General features: G+C 46.4%; 1 protein-coding gene across 3 annotated transcripts in view; it reads right to left on the bottom strand.

Moving 5' to 3' along the window:
• Positions 1-2665: 2665 nt before the first annotated feature.
• Positions 2666-20863, bottom strand: part of ARMC8 (armadillo repeat containing 8) — a 95786-nt gene continuing 77588 nt past the window's right edge. For 2 of the 3 annotated variants that reach the window (XM_015249345.3, XM_006216055.4), the window contains 6 exons: positions 20575-20724; positions 19190-19285; positions 15472-15567; positions 10674-10746; positions 9216-9309; positions 2666-5263 (listed from right to left, as the gene is read on the bottom strand). In XM_015249345.3, the coding sequence (XP_015104831.1) occupies positions 5230-5263; positions 9216-9309; positions 10674-10746; positions 15472-15567; positions 19190-19285; positions 20575-20724 (543 nt within the window). In that variant the 3' untranslated portion in view covers positions 2666-5229. The remainder of the gene's footprint in view (positions 5264-9215; positions 9310-10673; positions 10747-15471; positions 15568-19189; positions 19286-20574; positions 20725-20863) is intronic. The other variant, XM_031678157.2, reaches the window with a different exon arrangement.

Below are 20863 nucleotides of genomic sequence, written 5' to 3'. Positions count from 1 at the left end.
CTTTCTTGCCTGATTAAATAGTACGTAGAGTAACATATACTTTTTGGGGGGCATCTCTGGGGCATTTTAGAAAATGCATGGACATCAGTTATTGTACCCTGCTGTGATGTGGTGTCCTCTCCGGGGACACTGAGTTACAGAGCGCAGTGTTTCCCCAGTAATAAATCTCCTTTAGGAATGAAACCATTTTAGACCTTAACTTGGTAATAGTGAACTTGAAAACAGTGCAACAAGATTGCCTGTGACACTTCGGGGCTTATTGACATGGGGGCAGACACAAATCAGCTTTAAATCTTCATGCTGCCCACCTCGGCCACACGGGCTGTCCTGGGATGCTGCCAGATTTGCTGTCTGCGGCTCTCCACGAATTGGGCCATGCTCATAAAGCAAGGCTCGGGGGTTGCATTTGGCACCAGGGTTTCTCTAATTTTCTTGACACCCCCTTCTTCCATGTCTATGGTTTATTTTGGCTAAAGTCTAATTTTAAAACCTAAGAGGTCCCAGAGGTGGCTCCAGCTCTCACTGAATTGCCGGGTTTAGCCCTCCCTCCATGGCGTGCCCTTGAGGGACATGGGGTTTTCAGTGAAGAGCAACCATCACCACCCCTGTGACTAGTAACTTGCACAGCCACTTCCTCTGACTGGTTTGCTCTCTGGTTTATTTGGAAATTCACTGAGCCCAGCCATACTCATTCCTTGCTGACTGAGGAAAAGGTTGTGTCCTTCTAAATCACGAGGCAAATGGCAGAAATTTCCTTCTCATTTGCTGGTTTGCTCCAGAGGACTTCACACTTATGACTTGAAGAAGCTCTTTAAAAGGATGGTTAGCTCCCAGAGGATGCCTGTTTATGGGTGTCTCATTCTTTCCACCAGCCGGCAGCGTGAGGCCCTCAGTGCTGGCCCCGGACACAGAGGGATGAGTCAGGCTGCAGATGTGGGGACCAAGGTCTGACACCAGGTGGGTGGCTGCCTTCCCCATGACCTTGTGTCACCTCTGGATAGAAACACGCCTGCCCGGTGTGTTCATCTGTACAGGCCCCCGTGAAAAACAATGGACTCAGTGGCGCCCTCCCTACAGAATCTGTCAGGAAGGTTGAATCCACTGTTCCAGGTCCACACACACAGCCCACCGCGGGGCCATGCTCTTCCCTTTGTGTGTGGCCTCAAGAGGGGCACTCAGTTGGCCTGTGCTCACTTCAGCACTGGCAGCGGAGCCCTCCGCCTGGTCTTCCACAGCCTGGGTGGTGTGTGGCTCTGCTGCTTGGGGTACACCCAGCTGACAGCTATTTGATCTCCCCAGAAGCCCGGAAGCCAAGTTTCCATCATCAGAGAGATGAGAAATGGAGTGACCAAGGCCTCTAACAGCAGGGGAGGGAGAGGAAGAGGAGGCAGGCGAACTGAGCCTGGGCGTGTGGCAGCAACGGGGTTTGGTGTCCGGCCTTCCCAGGAAGTGGCTGGGAGTGGCAGAGCTCGGCGGGGTGGAGGGATACCAGGTGACAGGGCAAGGGTGGGAGGCGTGGTGACACCCCTCTTCCTTCTATCACATGGCAGGGCACTTCTTTTCTCAGAGTCCAGAAGGTTCCTGGCAGAAGTAATGAGGGTGGGGTGGAAGGGGAGGAAGAGAAGGCTCTCGAGAGTGGCTGAAATGTCTGTCCATCATCTGAGGAGGGGACTCCTGGGCAGAGACCCCAGGCCTGCAGGATGGGCGGCGTTTTAGGTGTTGATGCTTCTCAGCTCCTGGGTGTGAGTGCCTGACAGGGTGGAGGGCAGGCCTGGCTCCAGGAAGTCAAGGAGGCGGCTCCTCCCCAAGGACTGGCTCTGGCCCTCCACTCAGTGAGAGGGCTGACCCTCCGGCACAGCCAAGGCCAGGAGCAGGGGCTGCAAGGACCCTGGGAGGAAGGTGCTCAGTGGGCCACACAGTGGCCTTGAGGGAGCCAGGTCATGGGCCAAAACTTCCCTCAAGCTGGGAACTGACACATACCTCCCTGCCCAAAGATAGGGAAAATCTGTGCCAAGGGGCAGGACTGCTGGGGCAGGCCCAGGCGCTAGCCTGAAGGCAAGGTGTCGGGAGCTCCCTCTGTCGGCTCTCCATCAGGATCTGGGGTCAGTCCCCCTTTCCCAGGCCTTGCTTCCAAGTTCCCCTGTGGCAGGGGAACCCCCTCCTGACCATCTTCCCCCAACCCCCATGCTCTAGGGCAGGTGTCCTTGGCTTCCCCCCCCCCCCCCGGTTCTAGTGAGGCCAAGAGACAGAAGGTGCCTCCCTACATTTCAGAGACGGGGAAAGAAGGCAGCGCACAGCAAGTGCAGGGCGCTGGTCATTTGCCAAACCGTGGGCCTGAGTCCAGGGGGTGGTGGCAGTGGGAGTGGCAGAGATAAGAAGGGGGAAGGACGGAGTGGGTGGACACAACATTGGGGAGGGGGGAGTCCTGGTGGCTGGGATGGGCCCCTGTAAAGACCAGGAAGAGGGAAACCCCAACTCCTGCAGAGGCCCCTGGAAGCTGCTAGGAAACACCCTAGGGCACTGGCCCCCACTGTGAAATGCAAAGTCACTTTCCAGCCTCTCATTCACCAAGAATTCCAGATTCCCAAAGCCAGTACACTTTACCTTCTAATGTTTCCCAATGTTCTAGATATTTGGAAACAGACTCCTTGTTAGAAGTTGCCACAATTTTTTCTTGGCTTTTATTAGCATGTGTTAAAATCATAGTATCCAAACACTACCAGAAGAACATGTATTGTTCTGCATAAAGTGCTTAAGGAAAAAAAATGCAACTTATTCAATTGGACATTCTTTTCTAGTTCATAGATTTTGGGTTACAATCAGGGCACAAAAGGAGAAACAGAATGCAGTATTAGAGAGAGCGAGAAGCTCAGTTAAGAACTTGGGTGGAGACACAAGACCACGTCCCGTCCCGCCCCTCCCACTTCATTGCTGACTGAACACTGCACCTGCATAAAGCAGCAAACAGCTTTGTTTTAATAAATATATTTTCCTTCATTCAAATCAGAAAAGTTAATTATAGTAAAGCACTTTTTCTTTGACCATCTGTTTATAGCCACAGACAAGATTTAGCCACAGAGTTTAAGTGTGAAAGTGTTATTTCATTGGGCTTTCAGCTTTCTAATGCTATCTGGGTTCAAGATTGTCTGAGCAATTCATTATTGGTTTATTTATATTTACCTGGTGCTTTAAAATACCAACTCTGTAGTGTTCAGATGCTCTGTACAGATGCCAACCAAAGATATTTCCTCAGTACTAGAAATGTCAGTGAGTGGGCCTACACAAGGCCCCTCCCCCAACACACTCCACTTCTTTAAACTGGCTTCCGCACATTAGCACTTTGATGGCTGCACAAAACCCAAGTCCCTCTTGTGACAGATTTTTAAATTGGTGATATTCTGAAAAAAAACAACAACTTGGAAATCTCTGCGTTTGAATCTTGGGTGGTCATGTTGAGAACAGAAAAAAACTGCATTAAATACACTTTTAAAACATTCATTTGCAATCAAACACATTTAAATCTTCCAAGGAAGGAGCAGGCCGGTGACGGGGTGGCTGCACCTGGAGCAGCCCCGTCTGGAGTGGCTGGCGGGCTCGGGAGCCTGTTTGGGACATGCACTCAGGCAAGCTTCTGGGCCGCAGACCTCGCTTCCTGGCTGCAATGCCTTTGAATTTCTTATAGCAAACAGAAGAGGAAGGCTGGCTGTACCTTCAAATAGTCAAGAGCAACCTCGTTGAGTTCAGCTTGAGGCTGACCCAGAAGCTGAAGCAGGTGTCAAGCTCAGGGCTGCCAAAGGGCTAAGCAGTACTGGCTGTAAAAAGAAGTCATCTTCGGTTCTCCTGGGGAGACCACCTTGCCTTCTCTCAAACTTCAGTGCTTTGGGCTTCAGGCAGGAAGAGATCTTAGCTGCATCTCTTACTAAAATTTCCATCTCATTTTATAAAAGCACACTGAATAGCAGTCCTGAGTGACAAGTATACAGAATTTGCTGAGTGTAGCCAAGAGAAAAACAGCTTTCTAAACTATCCTGTTCTTTGCCTCTGTAGATGCGTCTGTAGAACATTCTTCAGTTTCACAGTGATATATGCTGTTTCAGGAAGCACAAGGTGATCAGACTTTGTTTCCAGGAAGTGATGACCTACTTTAGCTTGAGCACAAGTTTCCATGACTGGTTCTAAATCCTGCCGTGTGTTGCTACACCAGTGACAGGATTCAGGGCAGTCGGGAGGCTCTCAGCGCCCAGTTCCCGCCAAACGTAACCCACCGGCGTCCTGGCTGGGCTTTCACCATCAGTAGTTCTACTTCCCTTCGATGTTTCAAAAAACGTATAGTGTATCTGCTGCCTCACTCCACTCCACCCTGTCCATCTGACTTGGAAGCCTGAGAGCTTATTGAATTAGGCTGAAAAGAGGCTCTGTACCTGCTGATATTGACGGCAGTAAGATGCTAGCTTACTATTTTGCACAGCACCATATATTGTGCCTGTTATTCAGGCCAACTATAGCCAACCTTTTCTTTTTTTTTTGTTTTTTGTTTTTTGGGTTTTTTGTTTTGTTTTGTTTTGTTTTTTTATAAAGAAAATCTATGTAAGTTGAGGTTCAGAAATGCATATATTTTTTACTTACAAATATTCATCTGACCAAAATTCAACATAACCTTTATGGAACACTTAACAATTGTTTTGTTTTTAAAATAACATTTCATTCAAACTGTATATAATTCAGTAAAGTTTTTTATACAGCAAGCAATGCTTAAACCCTGGAAAATCGGTAGAAAAGAGATTTTCACACAAAATAAGGAAAGAAAACTTTGAGGTATCCCTCACAGACACACGCACCCATTCACTCTGACCCTCGTGCACGCACGCGCACACACACACATACACACACACCTGTGTGCGCAGACACACATCCATTCTCACAAAGTGGCTGCAGCATAGGCAAAAAATTGTAGGTCCAATGGAAAATAATTGATTGTTCTAATAGAGTCCAGGTAGCTCAGAAAGAAACAAAACAAAACACAATAGTCCTCTGAGGAAATTACTACCTCAAAAAAAAAAAAAAAGTCCTCAAGATGAATTTGAGATCTAAGCCTACCAAATTGCTTTTGCAAAACAGCTCCCTGCAGTCCAAGGTGACTTGTGCAAATAGAAGGAATCAAATGAGGCTAGTTCCTGTACTTCCTTTAACAAGGATGTGGGATGCTTGCAGGTGCCCAGGGCGCTCCCCTCACGCCAGGTACTGCTGCAGTGCCATCTTTGCCCTGGAATCACAAAGTTCCTGTTAGCCATCACCTCAGAAATGTGATTAAGGCAAAAAAGCCACGGTTCAAAGATGGTAGCTGGGAGAGCCAAGAAAGGTGGATTCCCAAAGGGAACTGGGGTGAGCCCTGCTGACATCTGCTACAGGGGGCAGAGATCTGTGTCAGCACAAACTTCAAACCCAGGCTGCCTACATTTCTCTTCCTGTGGTCCTGCTCTTGTTCCTACAGCTGCTGCAGCCTGGTGACATTCTATAGTTTTCCTGTCACTGGCATAGAGTTGTGATGGATCTGGAATTCCTGACTTTCTCCTGTTCCCATGTAGGTTTTATCTAGCACTGCAGGACGCTGGGGAGGACACTTAGGGTTCTGGGAAGCTATGAGGAAAACTGACACATGGAGAGATGGGTAGGTGCTGATGAAAACTTACATGGGGAGGGCCAAGAGCTCATGGGATGAGGCTGCCTCATAGTTCAAATGCTTTAAAACTGAGGAAGGGAGGTTACAATTTTATTCCGTTCTCATCATGCCTGATGATACTGACCAGCGTGGGATGGCGGTTGTCATGGTGATTAGGGAAGAAGGTAGCTGGTCAGAGAGGAAAAGCTGTAATTGGACAATGACTTAACCTGTCCAGATCCTTGTAAAAGTGCCTTCCTTTAAGTGGGGACTGAGAAGGCTACCTTCACCCTCTCATCATGAACTTGGTATAGTTCAGTTGTGGAAGTTAGGAAGTCCGGTTTTAGCAATGGCCTCCCCATCTAAGTTATGGAAAGTAAAGGCTAAAATTTCCCATTATTATCAGCTGATGAAAGTAGACTGGGCATGCAATAGGCTGGACTCAAGTGCAGTTTCTTCGGTGTAAACAGTCCGATCCATCAGAACAGAGAGCTCCATGCAGGCCGCTCCATGTTATGAGCGAGTTGGGTTTCTACAAGGCTGTTTTCCTAGGGAACACATTATGAATAATGCCGCAGGCGACCTCTTATACACCGTAACTTCACAGATCTGAGGCCCTCTGAGCCTGGGGTGGAGAGGCCTGGTTAGTAATTTCTCCTCATCTGTAAGTGTTTGAAAGTGAAGGATCACAAAGCCTCAGAGACAGAAAGAACTGGAGAGATGTCATCTCTAGGTAATAGATTTTACTGGGCCATGATGGGAACGTCCCCAATGAGGGTCTTGACTGGAGTTCTGCATTGCTTTTTAAAACTGCCAATTCAGACTCCTTCTGGGTCTTTCTAAGGGTTGGCTGTGTTTGATTACATCTGCCCTCAGAGACTGTGCCCTCGCTAGCTTTCCGCTATCTATTAATATCTAAGGCATTTTTGGGATGGATGGGTTTGCAGGCAAGGTCACCTTTCCTAAATGGACTTAGGCAGGGGAGCTCAGACCTTGACTCTGTTAATGGAGTTTAAGAACTGCTGAAAACATATGTGCCACACAAATCTGGGGAAACAGGACCAGGCCAGTCTCAGCAACGCAGGCCAGGGCTTAAACCTATTCCATCTCATGCTGGTGAGGCCTCTTTTAGTGTTCCAGGTCATCCCAGAGATGACCTTGAGCAGAATTAGTTTAATTTCTGAACAAACATGAAAGATAACCCCAGGGAACAGGCTGGCTCCCAGCCAGAAGACACAGGCTGACAGAGGCTGTCACTTAGGCCAACAGCTGTGGAGGCAAAGGTGGCGGCTCCAGTCCTCAAGGTTCAGCTCAGATCCAGCCTTTGGCACGTGGCTGCTCGTGACTTGTTTGTGGCGTGATGCTCATCTGAGCGGCCGCCTCGGGCTGCAGTTATTTGGTGGTCTGTCTTCTCTAAGCCCCTGGACGGCAGGCTTCAGGGAGGCAGAGGCCCGGTTTCTGTGTGCTCCGATCTGGTACAGCCGTTCGCTCAGGGAGCCATGACCCAGTGCCTCTTCCCTTCCGTAGGGCCAATGGGCAAGCTGACAGCCGTGACACAGTGGGATGTTATCTAGGTGCCGTGGGAGCAGAGAAGGAGTCCCTGACACAGCCCGGGGGAGGGTGGAGGATGGTCCAGCAAGACTTCTCGGCGGAGGCGACTGGTCTGAGTTTTGAAGGACCCGTGGCCACTGTCCAGGCATTCTCTGCCCTTGCTTTCAGGACACCTTATGCACCTGGGTCTTGGTCTGCCTTACCAGCTCTTCCTTCTGTTCCTCTGCTGGACCTTTTTTATCTCCCCCAAAATGCTGGCGTGTCCCAAGCATGGTACTTCGCCCTCCTGTCTTCTCTCCTCTTTCACCCTCCTTAGGTGACTCCATCCAGCTCCACGGCTTTCTATATCATCCCAATTTGTATCTTCAGCCCCACTCTCCCAAGTCCCTTGGATATCAAACAGCATCAAAAAGCTGGAACACCAGACAAGGACTCTGGGTCCTCTCTACCCCCACTTCTCTTGTGTTCTTCACTAACTTGGTAAGTGACAACCCTCTATTCAGTTGCTCAGAACAAAACTTTAAGCATTTTCCTTTCCCCTCTTTAACAGCCTACAGGGGATGCATGGGCAAATCCTATTGGCTCTACCTTTAGATTACATTCTGAATCCAACTACATCTCACCACTTCTACCACTACCGCCCCCATCTCTTACCTGACAAGACTGGAACAGCCTTCAGCTGGTCTCCCTGCTTTCATTCCTGCCCTACTACAGACGATTCTCCACACGGCCACCAGAGGGCTCTTTTAAAAGTACAAATCAGATACTGTCTCTTCGGTTCAAAACTCTCCAATGACTTCCTATTAAACTCTGAATAAAATCCAAAGTCCTTACTATGGCCTACAAGGCTCCCTGAGTCCACTGCTTATCACTCTCCCCCTCGTTTATTTCCCTCCAGTCCCAGTGGTCTTCCTGCTTTTTCTCAAGCAGCCAAGCTCATTCCTGCCTCGAGTCCCCTCTGCCTGGAATACGTCTCTTCTAAACATCTGCCTGGCAGGCCCTGTCATTTCATTCAGGCCTCTGACCAAACGTCACATCCTCAGGGAGGCCTTTACTGACTCATCTATATGAAGAGCTTTCTTACTCTCCACACCCTCACCTTGCTGATTTTTCTTCACAGTACCCTTCATTACCTGCTACACATTAATTAGCTTATTGTGTCTTCTGTGCTAGAATTCATCAATTTTAGTCACCGTTTTATCTCCAATAACTGAAAAGATGCCTGGAAGAGGTTAGTATTAACAAAAATATTCGTTGACTGAATGGGGATTCAGAGGAGAGGGGACTGGGATGGCAAATCAGATGGAAGAGAACGTGTAAATGCCTGAAGGTGTGATACTATGACAGGGCACGTGTGGCTGGAGCATGGGGGGGGGGCAGCCAGCGGGTGGGGAAAGCATGAGGCAGGCAGAGCCAGACTGTGAGGTGCTTCTGAGCCTTGCTTGAGAGTCAGGAGGATGCAGGTGAGCTGGGAAGTGAAGGCTGTATTATGAAAAGTGCACACAGCCAGGAGAAACATTTTTGGCTATTCTCAGGTTAGAGGGATCTCTGACCATAACTCTTGCCTCTCCCAGTAAATGGTGAGTCCTTGGAAGACAGGGACTCCATAACGGTCACTGCTGTATCCCCAACAGCCAGGCCAGGCTGGCAGCAGGTGCTCAGTGAGGTTTTGAGCTAATGAATGTTTTTATTGTTAAAAGGCCTAAGATCTAGTCTAATGATTGAGGGAATGCATGGGAATGGCCTCGGGATCCTCTCCAGATACCCACTGCGATGGCCCAGGCTCATGTTAATTCAGAGTTAAAATGAGAATCTTGAATAATTTGCTCATTATTAGTTTAATTCTTACTCAGATGTCACATAGTTGGCTCATAGATTATCAAAAAAGAAATCCAGGGATCTAAAAGATCTTGAGTTTGGCCATGTGACTTACTAAGCAATTTAAATCCTTCCATAAACAAATCCAACATACCTCAAAGCAAGGCCCTTTCACCTTGATACTCACTTGTCACAAAGGTTTGAATCTGGTGACTGACTCAGTTTGTGTAGAATATCCACGATGCCCATGTCTCGTAATTTATCCTGGCGTTCTTGTGAACCTGAGAGATGGAAGCTAACAGGTTACTGGGAACATGACCCAAGCAGTTACTCTCCTTAATGTACGACCAACCACCCAGGGCCTTACCAGTGTCCTCCACTCCCCGCTTCCTTCCTCCCCCTCGCCCTCCCCCTCCACCATGTAGGCGAATGCCTTCGTGCTTGGATTCCCCAACAGCATTCTAACTGGTCTCTCTTCCTCTTGACCCTCCTTCCTGCAGTCCATCCTGGATTCTGCTGCTGGATTGATTTCTCCATGGACCACAGACAGGGTCATGGTCAGATTCTATAGACTGGCACAAGGCTCTCTCCATCAGGCCCCATCTTTATCACTTCTTTCTGGACATACTTAGCCAGGCTCTTTCTACTCCAAACAGGTCTTTTCCCCCCTCTATTCTCTTCCACCCTCCTCATCCCTCCCAGCACTTCCTGTTGGCTCTTAGCAGGTGGTAGTTCCAAGTCCACACTACTATGTTCTACCTTCCAACCAGACCAGGACGCTGTGAGGGTGACTCTGGTTGCCTAACACCTGGCCTGGCCTGTATGTTGAATCCAGTTTTTCCTCCTTTCACTTTGATCTGGAAGAATAGTAATTCTCCTGGATTCCTTCCTCCCCACTGAAGAGCCCACAGTGACTCACACATGCAGTGACCTCCTCGAGACACAGTGAACCAGAATCTCTAGGGGGAGCCAGAAATCTGCATTTTAAAAAGTTGCTCATGTGATTTTCATGTAGTCAACGCAGCACTGAAACCCATTGCTCTCTTACATCTGTCCACTACCTTGGCTGTACAGTGGAATCATTTGAGGGATTAAAAAAAAACACTTCTGCCTGGAGCCCACCCCTAGAGATTCTGCTTTAACTGGCTGGTGCAAAAATCCCTGGGTGATTCTAATACAGTCCAGGTGGAGACCTACAGAGGCTTCCTTACAGACTAGCCACTTCCCCATTCCCAGTGTGTTTCTCATTCCTCACCAACACTCCCTCTTCTCCACGAAGCTCACCTGCCTGTAGACCTTCCCTGTGCTTCCCTGCACAGAATGAAAGGCTGTATACTTGCACCTCTCATCTTCTTCAAGGGCAGTTCACCATCCTCCTCCTCAGCCCTCTCAAGGGCAAGGACTGTCACTTACTTCTCTAGGGTCTCCTGCACCCCACCCTCAGTAATCCGGAACAGTGCTGACTCCAAGCTGGGGGCTCAGTGTCAGCCAGTCACACAGACTCTCATCCTAAGGGACTCAGTTGGGGGACTAGGACCGAATGAATGGTGCCTCTACCCAGGACTTCAGGGCACCTGATGCCTTTCCTGTGCAAGACCCTCCCTTCCCGCAATTTTCTTCAGGACAAATCTCACCCATCTCTTACCTTCCTCGTCATTCCATATGAGGTTTGATATACAAAACATAGCGGCAAGCTGCAATTTGACATGTGAATGACCCTATTTGATGCCGAAAAAGAAAGAAGAAATGGAGGTAATCTCATTTGAGGTAATTTTTTGGAACATACCACAGACAATTCCAATAGCCTAAAAGTTTGAAGTGGGGACCTCAAACCCAAATGTCTTCTAAGTCACTTATTTGTCCCTCTGCATTATCTAGTCTGCTTCTAAATGTATTTAGCTTGGCTCTTATCTCAGCCACTGAGTTTTCTGGTTTTAATTGGCTCCTCTTTATGTTTCCATTTTCTTTGAATGGTATTCTGTGTTTTTATTTGCAGTCTCATTTCCTTCAGTGCTTTTATAGGGCCCTTTTTGAACTCATGATCTAGTAGACTATTGAGGTCTACTTCATTGAAGTCTACTTCGTTCTTTCAGGGGACTTCTCTTAAACCCAGTGTCTTGAGGAGCTACAAAGTGAGCACTACTAGGTGAACAGGTTGGGCTAGAGACAACAGAAAATGGTGGGAAAGCTGGCCAGGGGGAGTGAAACCTTGCCAAAAGACACTCACATTCCAATTTCAGAAAACAACCCCCACCCCCAGGGCCACAGGTGCAGTCTGCAACCTATCCCGCCACCCTTGTACACAGGAACACTGGCACCCGACCAGCCTGTGCTCCTGACTGAGCTCTGTCTGCGTTAGGAGATGCTCAGGTCACCAGGCCAATAAACTGGACGCACGTGCACTCGGTACTCATCTGTCTGGCCTGATTACCTCATCAAATGACTCATTTCTACAGGAACATCACAGAAAACCTGACAGAGCCTCTTTTATTCGTAAGGGGCCTCCTGAAACATACTTTCTGTTTATTTCTCTTTATGTACTGAAAGTACAACCATTTATGCTTAAGTTATTATTTATCCATATAGAGTGTTTCTCCTAAATGAAAGAGGACCTAATGGTAAAACAATCTTTCCTGATGATTCTCCTATTGGTCAATTAAAAAAGAAAGTCCCCAGGACATTACAATAACTTAAGCATATCTGGGGAAACACTGCTGCTCGAAGCGCTCAACAGGTCCTTGAGGGCTAAGACAGCCTCGTCTTGCTGCGGAGAACTGCATCTCAACTAAGCGGAGACAAAGGGAAGGACACGGCTTCCCTCATTAGAATTCTATGGTGGGTGGTTTTCTTTTTCCTTCTACCTGCCGAGACTCTTGAAGAGCTGTCTAGTTTGGGTTCCTACAAAACAGAACAAAATGTATCATCTGCTCCCGGCATCAGGCCATCAGTGTGTATTTGTTGAATAAATGAACTTATTTATAGCATAGCAATAAGTATTTACTACATACAAGTTCATTCATCATTCACTCAATATTTTTTGAGGAAACAAATTGCTGTGATAGAGAACCCTGGAGTGTGGAGGGGTAGGAATCTAATTCCTAATTTCGGAGAAATACACAGAAAAGATCTCTTTGAAGGAGGCAATACTTAAACAGAGAAAGAATAAAGAATAAGAAGAGTAGGAGGGTGCCACTGTACAAAGAGCAAGAGGCGCCAAGAGGAAGGACAAGGTCTGAGAAGGCGCGAGGTAAGCAGCAGCTGCACAGCTTATGCACACGGGGCAGGAAAGCAGCGTGCTGCTAATGCAGAGAGGGAGGCACAGCGCAACCATGGACCCTGCAGGCCAGAGGAAGGACTGGACCTCATTCTGAGTTGACGGGAAGCCCTGCAGGATTTAAGCAGTGGAGGGACAAGGCGGGACTTAACAATTTTAGAAGATCACCCAGGCTGACGGGTGGGAGTGACAGTGCAGAGGTGTCTGGGAGGCTGCTAGAGCCCATCAGGCCTGAGATGCCGTGGCCTGGACTGGGGTGAGGGCAGTGGTAAAAGGAAGAAGTGAACAACAGGATGCAGATCAGCGTTGGTGGCACAGCTGACAGGACCTACTGATAAACTGGATCAATCAGGTGAAAGAGCTGGGGAAATCAAGACTGACTCCTGGGTGTGAGCAAAGGGGTAAATGGTGGAGCCACTACACTGAGAGAAAAGGTTGGGGGGAGAAATTTAGGTTTAGGGGAGATATTTAAGAACTGATTTTTAAACATCAACCTCAAGAGGCTTCAGACAGCCACATGGAGATGCTGGGTAGGCAGGAGGATACACGGGACCGGAGTTCAGAAGAGAGGTCGAGGCTGGAGGTAAACCCTCAAGAGACCCTTGATCTTGCCCCCCTCCCCAGCCCCCATTAAGAAACCAGTATTTGTAAAGCTGCAGACACCATCAGGGAAGCTTGTTGTCATGGCTTTTGGAGGCTAGTAACCATTACTGTGGCTGTATTTTATACTGCTTGATACCATGGAAGTGTAAATACTGTAATGCCTAACTTATCAAAATGACTACTGAACTAGAACCAGAAATCAGAAAAAGAATAGAGGTGACAGTAAAGCCATGGGAGCGAATGAGATTCCCCTAAATCAGAGGTTCTCAACTCTAGCCATGTACAGAAGAACCACCTGGGGAACCTTAAAAAATACCCTGATGTCCAGGCTATTAAGTCAGAATCTTGGGAGGAAAGGGGCAAGGCAATGGTCTTTGAGAGCTCCCTAGGAGACTCCACTGTGCAACAAGGTGTTAACCATCAGTCTCAGGAGCCACGTGGGAGAGAAAAGGAGAGGGTCCAGGGCTAAGCAGGGAGGCGTAATGTCATGGAAACCAAGAGAAAAGAATGTTTCCAGCAGAAGGAAACAGCCAGCTGTGGAGAAGTTCGCTGTAAGTGAGCTGAGATGAGGAGAGAAGACTATCCTTTGGATTTGGCATCACAGAGGTTGTTGGTGACTTTAACCAGAACAGTTTCAGCTGAGTGATGGGGTGGAGGCCAGAGGAAGTTTGCTGAAGAGTGAATTTAGAGGCATGTGCAGAAGATGCTTTTAGGAAGTCTGGCTCTGAACAGCAGCAGAGAGGCAGGTGTACCTCAGTGGGTATGGGAAGTGAGGAGAAACTGCACAGTTACAGAGATACCATGCGGATCTGGTACTGGAAAGAGAAGGGAGTTCCTGGCTGAAGTAGTACGGTTGTCATTCAAGTTACTGAGCATATGCTAAAGGCCAGGCCCCGACAAGGTGATGGATATACAACTGTGCACAGAACTGACACAGTCTTTGCCCTCATGGAGCTGACACTCAGTAGTTGCACAAACAAAAAAAATATACGTTGTGATAATTGAGCCAAGTGCTCTGAAGGGAACAGAATTCAGTAACAAAGAATAATGCACGCAGACAAAAGCCCACAAGGAAGTATCAGCTGAGCTAAGATCTGAGAAGTGAGAAGGTGCCCCATGAAGGAGTGGGGAGAGAAGTGTTCCAGGCAGAGGAGCCATCATGTGTGAAGGTCCCGAGGCAGGAAAGAACACGCATGGCCTCTGTGAGGAACAGTCAGTGTAGTTCAAAGGGAAGAGGGGAAGGAGAGGAGCTGCGGATGTAGATGAGTCAGGTCACGTAGGAACTCACAGGCCTTCAAATGTGGGCTATAGGGTTTATTCAAGGTGTAATAGGGAGCCACTGAAGGACTCTGATTTCTAGTCTCCTAATAAAACAGAAGGTACAGAAGGGGAGGTCATCACTAGGAGTAATAAGGGAGAGAAGAGGTGAGGTTTAAAGAATAAGGGCGGGGGAGGGTACAGCTTAGTGGGTAGAGCGCATGCTTAGCAAGCAGGAGGTCATGGGTTCAATCCCCAGTACCTCCGTTAAATGAAAAATAATAATAAATAAATAAATAAACCTAATTATCCCCCCCCCCAAAAAAAGAATAAGGAGAAGGTACTACCTATTCTTTGGAGAATGGAGATGCCAGTAGAGAATCACAGGAGGGTACCAGGCAGGGCTGAGCGCCATGCAGTTTTTGTAATGTGAATTTTCTTCCCTTGTTGATTTTATAATTGCTCTTTATATATTTATATATGTGTGTGTATGTGTATGTATATATATATATATAGAGAGAGAGAGAGAGAGACATATATATATATAGGCATACATGCACTTTTTTTTAATGGAAGTATACTTGGTTTACTCTTTGTGTTAATTTCTGGCATACAGCATAGTGTTTCAGTTATATGCATATATTCTTTTCCATATTGTTTCTCATTATAGGTTATGTAATGTGAATTTAACACGAAACCAGTCAGCCTGGTTCTGTGCCTTTCTCTGCAGTTAACTCTGACACACAGGCAAAGAGAAGATAGGTTCGTCCACAGTTAGGGTTTTGTTAAGAGACACTGATGGCATGAAAACAGGAGGGATGTTTAATACCCAGATTTTGATAATGGGCAGTTTCTGGTGATGACAAGATCCAGGGTATGACCATGGCAGTAGGTGGCTGAGGTGTTGCAAGCAGGTAGCAGATTGTGATTAAAAGCACACTGATCAAAGGACAACTGCCAGAGGTAGCAGACGCTAGAGGCTATATAGGACTGAAGCTGTGAGAGGGAAGAAGGAGCTAGGGGGCGCTGACAGAGGGCCAAGAGCCCGAGTCGTCACTGTGTAAGAGGGAGGCAGTCAGACGAGCAAGTGGGGAGGGGAGGGGCAGGTGGTAACACTGCCAAACGGCACAAGCTTCCAGAGCTTGTCTGATGTTTTATTCTTCAGGATGGAAGAGAGCGTCTGGAATCTGTTAAGGAGGAGTCCATTCTTTGTTTAATCTCTGCACAATTTGTTTTGAGCTGACAAGGCTACAGTCCTTGCCTTCTAATGTGCAGCTAGTGTGAAGCGGTGAAAGGGACAAAGGCCTACCATGTAATACTTGATTTTCTGCAGGATGTCATCGTTGGTCATGATGAGCTCTTTTGCCGTTGTCCCATCTGCTATGTTGGCCAGGATGCACAGTGTCTAGAAAAGAACAGAGGGCCAGTGATCAGGAATGCTCTGAGGCCCGCAGACTCAAGCTCTCTCAAGAACTTGGACAATTTCCCACCTGAGGCACATGTTCTCTCAGGTTCTACTCCAAATGCCCTGATTTCCTATCTCCTAACATCACTGACAACAAAAGTAACCATACCTAAGAAAATCTCCCTGAGGTAAAAGAGAACCCAAACGTTTCAGTGGTTTCTTTCTGGGCGTAAGCCATCACTGCTGGGTAAAGGCAGCCATATCTTAGAGTTCATCACACAAATCACAGGGAAAATGAAATTTATTATTATTTTCTTGAAAATTTTATTTTACAGAGAAGCTCTTGCTACTAACCCACAAGATTTCTTCAAAGAGATAGTCTCTTTGGTGGAAGCTTCACACGTGTTACAACCCCTCCTACCTCCCCCTCCAAATGCTACTGGTTTCCAAGCTCATGACCTTCTGGAGGGAAACCTGGGCCCTGACCATTAAGCCACATGCAATGAGGACCTCTTGACTTTTTTGAACCCTATTAGAGGAACAGAAAGGGAAGCACATTGTGTGGAGGAGTTTACTCCAGGTTGGCCTAATGTGGAGGCTGGAGGGAGCCAGTGCCAGCTGGCAGGACAGTCTATCTTGAGGACAATCACCACATTGGTCCTGGAGGAAGAGACTGCTCTTGTCACCTGCTACATTCTCACAGCCAGACCAGCAGGAGGCAAGGACTAAGGTAAAGGTGAAAGGACTGGGACAGGGCCGCTGCGCCAGTACCAGCTGCAGCAATTAGACAAACACTAGCCGAGCACCTGTAACATGCATACCCTCCGCCACTCTGCAGGGCACGAGGGTGAGACAGGACCAGGACACACTCCCTAACTTCAAAGCCATCTCACTCCGGTGTAACTGAGGTAAAAACGGAACTGAGAAAACAAGAAGTGCATTTTGTGATAATGTGAGGGTCAGGGAAGGCTTCTTGGAGGAAGTGGCACTGAGTCCAGGAGCACAGTAAGGAATCACTCAAAGAAGGTGATGAGAGGTGGGGAAGGGGTCTAAATTCAAATAATTTTCTCCAGTTTCAACCTTTTTTTCCCCTAGACTCAAGCTAGTTAAGCATGTAGGTTATCGCTAATTGAGGAGACCGTTTTCTTACTACGGTCCAAACCTTCAGATATCTTAAAGGGTGGGTGGTCTTATTTTTCCTAGATTAACAATACTACAGTAACTAGACTGTTAGGGAGTGAGTTCTGAACCAGAAAAGGTTGCCTTTCTGATACAGGAAACATAGAAAACGCAATTTTATGTTCCAAGGCACTGGGAACTATTCACTCCCGGAAACTTAAATCATGTGAGGAGACCCTGATATGCCCCAGGAGTTGGGGAGAGGTGATGTGAGGAAGATGTCAGATTTCAAAGTGATCTGGTACGTGGTGAGCCTGTCAGAAATCTTGGCATGCACAATACCCTTTAATTCTTCAGGACTGAGGGGAGAGCATGGGGGAAAAACAAGTTTGGACTGTAACCATGGATAAGAATTTAGACTCACTTAGGAAAGAACGACCCCTCTCTTATCCACTAAGACAATGAGTGTAAGAGGGGATTTCAGGAAACATTCCTCAGAATAGACTAGGTCAGCAAGATAGGCAAGTGATTCCCCTTCTTGGAGTGTTAGAATACACCTATGCATCGCATCCTCAGGCTTGACAGCATGGCAGAGTGAGCTACAGTTTTTGAAGCCCATATACCCCTACGGTAAATACTCTGATGGAGACAAGAAACCAAATCGTAAAGAGACTAGTTAGTTCTGGGGTCAAGCCAATGTAATACACGAGCTAGGGAGCAGAGATAAAAGCCACACACACGCAATCTCCTATGAACAACTCGAAATCAATGATAACAGAGTAGAAATTGTCAAATTATGGCTTGTGAGCCAAATACAACCCAATGCCTGTTTTGGCAAAAAAAGTTTTACTGGAAGACAGCCACGTCCACTTGCTTACATATTGTCTATACCTGCTTTCAGCTGAGAACAGCACAGTTGAAAAGTTGCTACAGAGACAGTGTAGCCTGGAAAACATAAAAATATCTGTCTCCTGATCTAAGGATAGTGATAGATATGCTCGCTATCTTGATCATGGTGACTGTTCCATTGTGTATACATGCAACTTGTCACACTGTATGCTTTAAATACATGTAGCTTATTGTGTATCAACATACCTCAGTAAAAAAAAAAAAAGAAAAAAGAACTTGTCTTTTGATACTTTTGAGAAGAATTAAACTTCTAGCTAAAAACCAGACAGTTTAAGCCTCCCCACAGTTGCCTACTTCTGGACCATCACCCACATCTGTGTGAGAGAGTACCATCTGCATCCTGCCAAAGCACATTTTGTTGTTGGTCTTCTCTTTTGCCCTCATCTAAATCTTGCCCCACCTTTTAAGTTAGCGCAATTCTATGCAGGTGCCTGTCTTTATAGACAAATTTCTATGCTCTCCAGGTAGACTAATTTATTTTGAACACTGTATCTTCTTTACTGTTGTGTTCCAATAACGAATCTCACTCGCCCTAATTCAGTGATGCCTACAAGATCATAGTTTTACTGTGTTAAAGTTTTGTTCATCAAAAAACATACTTGTTTATTATTGACTTTCAAGAGAAATTCACCTATAACGCCCGTCTTAAAAACCACTCTGTCAGATCTATCACCTCTTTTGCTCACAAATCCCATCACAGCTCCCGAGTCCTACTACTCTTGTTTCCTGGACTACTGAAGCCTGATGAATTACTCTTCACTCAGGAACACAGAGGATAAGGAGTGAGGCCCTGCAGTTAGACTCTGAGTCCAACTCCCCAGGGATGACCTCAGGCAAGTTTCTTCAATACATGTAAGTGTATAACTCAATGAACGGTGACAAAGTGAACACACTGTGTAGCCAGCATGTATGCCAGAAAGCTGAACATCACCATTACCTTAGATCTTGTGTTAAAAATTAAAGTTTACAGGTGACTTTTCCTCTTATGACAAAATATAATACACATACTATGTTCAAAATCATATAATAAATTCCAGGAACTACAGAAAAGTCACTCCTGAACTGTCCCCTAATGAACACACAGCCTCTGTATTTTTATGCCTACCCTAAACCTGCCTTACTGAAACACAATAGAAAGTAGGAGTATGGGATGAAAATAAGGAACAGGGATTCATGAAGGTAAAGAAAGAAAAAAATGTCTCCAGCATAAGGAATTATTTCATCAGGGAGTTGCAGGAATTTGAATTCAGAGTGTGGTGATACAGAGGACTAGAAACTGAACCCTAGAGAAAGGATTCACTCCAGGGTGATCAGAATGACCCCCATAGAGACAGAGAATGTCTACGGTGCATGACACAGAGGGTAAAACTCCAGACTCTGGTCATGTTTTCTTCTGTTCCAAGAGGAAGGATTCTTGAAGAGAGTTTAAGGGGTGGTGAAGAACCTTTCTCCCCAGATCTGTCTCTACAGCACGTCTGATCTCTGCACCCTGCCTTTTGCTGACTTGAATATTTCAGGAGACTCTTAACTATGATCTCTTAGTACTCACACTCAGATGTTCCTCAGAAAAGGGGAAAAAAAAAGGAACACATACCTGCTCTTTGACCTCAATGTTATGCTCCCCTTCCAAAATAAGGGTGACGGCTTGCATAATTTGCTTTCCGTGAGTACTCATTATTTTATCTATGTGCTGCAAAACAATGAGAAATCCACAATTATCATCTGAAGAACAAAGTCTTTTTAGACCAAGAACAGAAGGCTTCCAAAAGTTAAACAATACAATACACAACTGCTTCAAAGAGAACACCATGGTATATAGGACTAGATGCCAAAGAACAATGTTTACAAGTGTACCTCGATTTATCACGCTTTGTGGATACTGGTTTTTGATTGTTTGTTTGTTTTGTTTTTTAACAAATTGAAGGTTTGTGGCAACCCTGTATTGAGCAAGTCTATTGGCATCATTTTTCCAACAGCATTATTTTTTAATTAAGGTATATACTTCGTGCTTTTTTAAACAGAATGCTACTATACGCTTAATAGAAGACAGTGTAGTGTAAACATAACTTTTAAATGCACTGGGAAACCAAAAAATTCTTGTGACTTTCTTTACTACAGTGGTCTGGAACTAAACCCACAATATCTCTGAGGTGTGCCTGTATTATGTTATGAAGCCATATTTTGCCTTCAGTTTCTGTTGCTGATGATGTGAAGATGAAAAGAGCACAGACTCAGCCAGATAGAATATAGAACAGCAATCACTGAGGATCCTCAAGTTCAAGGACATTAAAGAAAACAGAAACTAAAAATGGATGGGGGAGAGGGAGAAGTCAGAGACACGGAAAATATGGTGTAGATTTACTAATACTATCTTGGAGCACAATGTACTGAGAAGACTCAGGAAACAAGTGGGGCACAGAGAAGGCAACCACCCATGTTTCTTTCTCTGCCTGAGGCCACTGACACTGTTGCTCAGGGAACATAAGAGAAACACCCCTCAGCGAGGCTCAGCCTCTCCTGCTCTGACATATACCCACTGTTCTCCAGGCTGACACCTTCAGAGGTCAATCCAGTTAACGTGGGCGCGGTGAGGAGCTGTTTATGGAATAGCACCAAGAAGCATTCTCTAAAGGGAAAGAAGCAGAGGCCCCAGAGATAGGTGATTTGGGCAGATGAGAAAACCTATCCTGGCCAGCGAAGCAAGTAAGAATAAAATAACAAGTCAAGGCAGGGAGAGGAATGGGAGGGGAGAGGACAGGTGGTGCAGGAGAGGAGGGTCAGGTGGGCACATAGCAAAGCAGCTTCTAGAACGTCTATGAAGGTGACAAGTCTAAATGTCACCTCCTGGCTTCTCTGGGAAGGGGCGGCACTGAATCACACTCCCAGGCAGATGCTGATGGGAGTGCAGAGGCAGGGCAACGTACTCTGTAACGCATGTGCAGGGGTAGCTAATCTGGAAACCTGGGTGATTTTACTTACAGGGCGAGTGGAGAGGAGATTTCTAAGAAGTCCCAACGTCTTCATCAGCACATTCAAGTCTGAATCTGATAATAACCGGAATAGCTGCTCAGTACTCAAGCTTCGTAAAATATCTGCTTTTATTTTTTGTTCAGCCTGAAATGCCATATTCTGAAAGGATTAAAGAAGTTTCAAGAATCATGTCTCTACACTGCTTTATTAAATTATATTTTAATAGTAATCCTGATAATTATAAGCAGAATCTGTAGAAAATCCTCAAAGGTAAGTCACATTATTTTCCTGCTTCTTA

This window comes from Vicugna pacos, chromosome 1 (genome assembly GCF_048564905.1).
Source record: "Vicugna pacos chromosome 1, VicPac4, whole genome shotgun sequence".
NCBI lineage: Eukaryota > Metazoa > Chordata > Mammalia > Artiodactyla > Camelidae > Vicugna > Vicugna pacos.
This window is presented reverse-complemented; position numbering and strand designations above follow the sequence as displayed.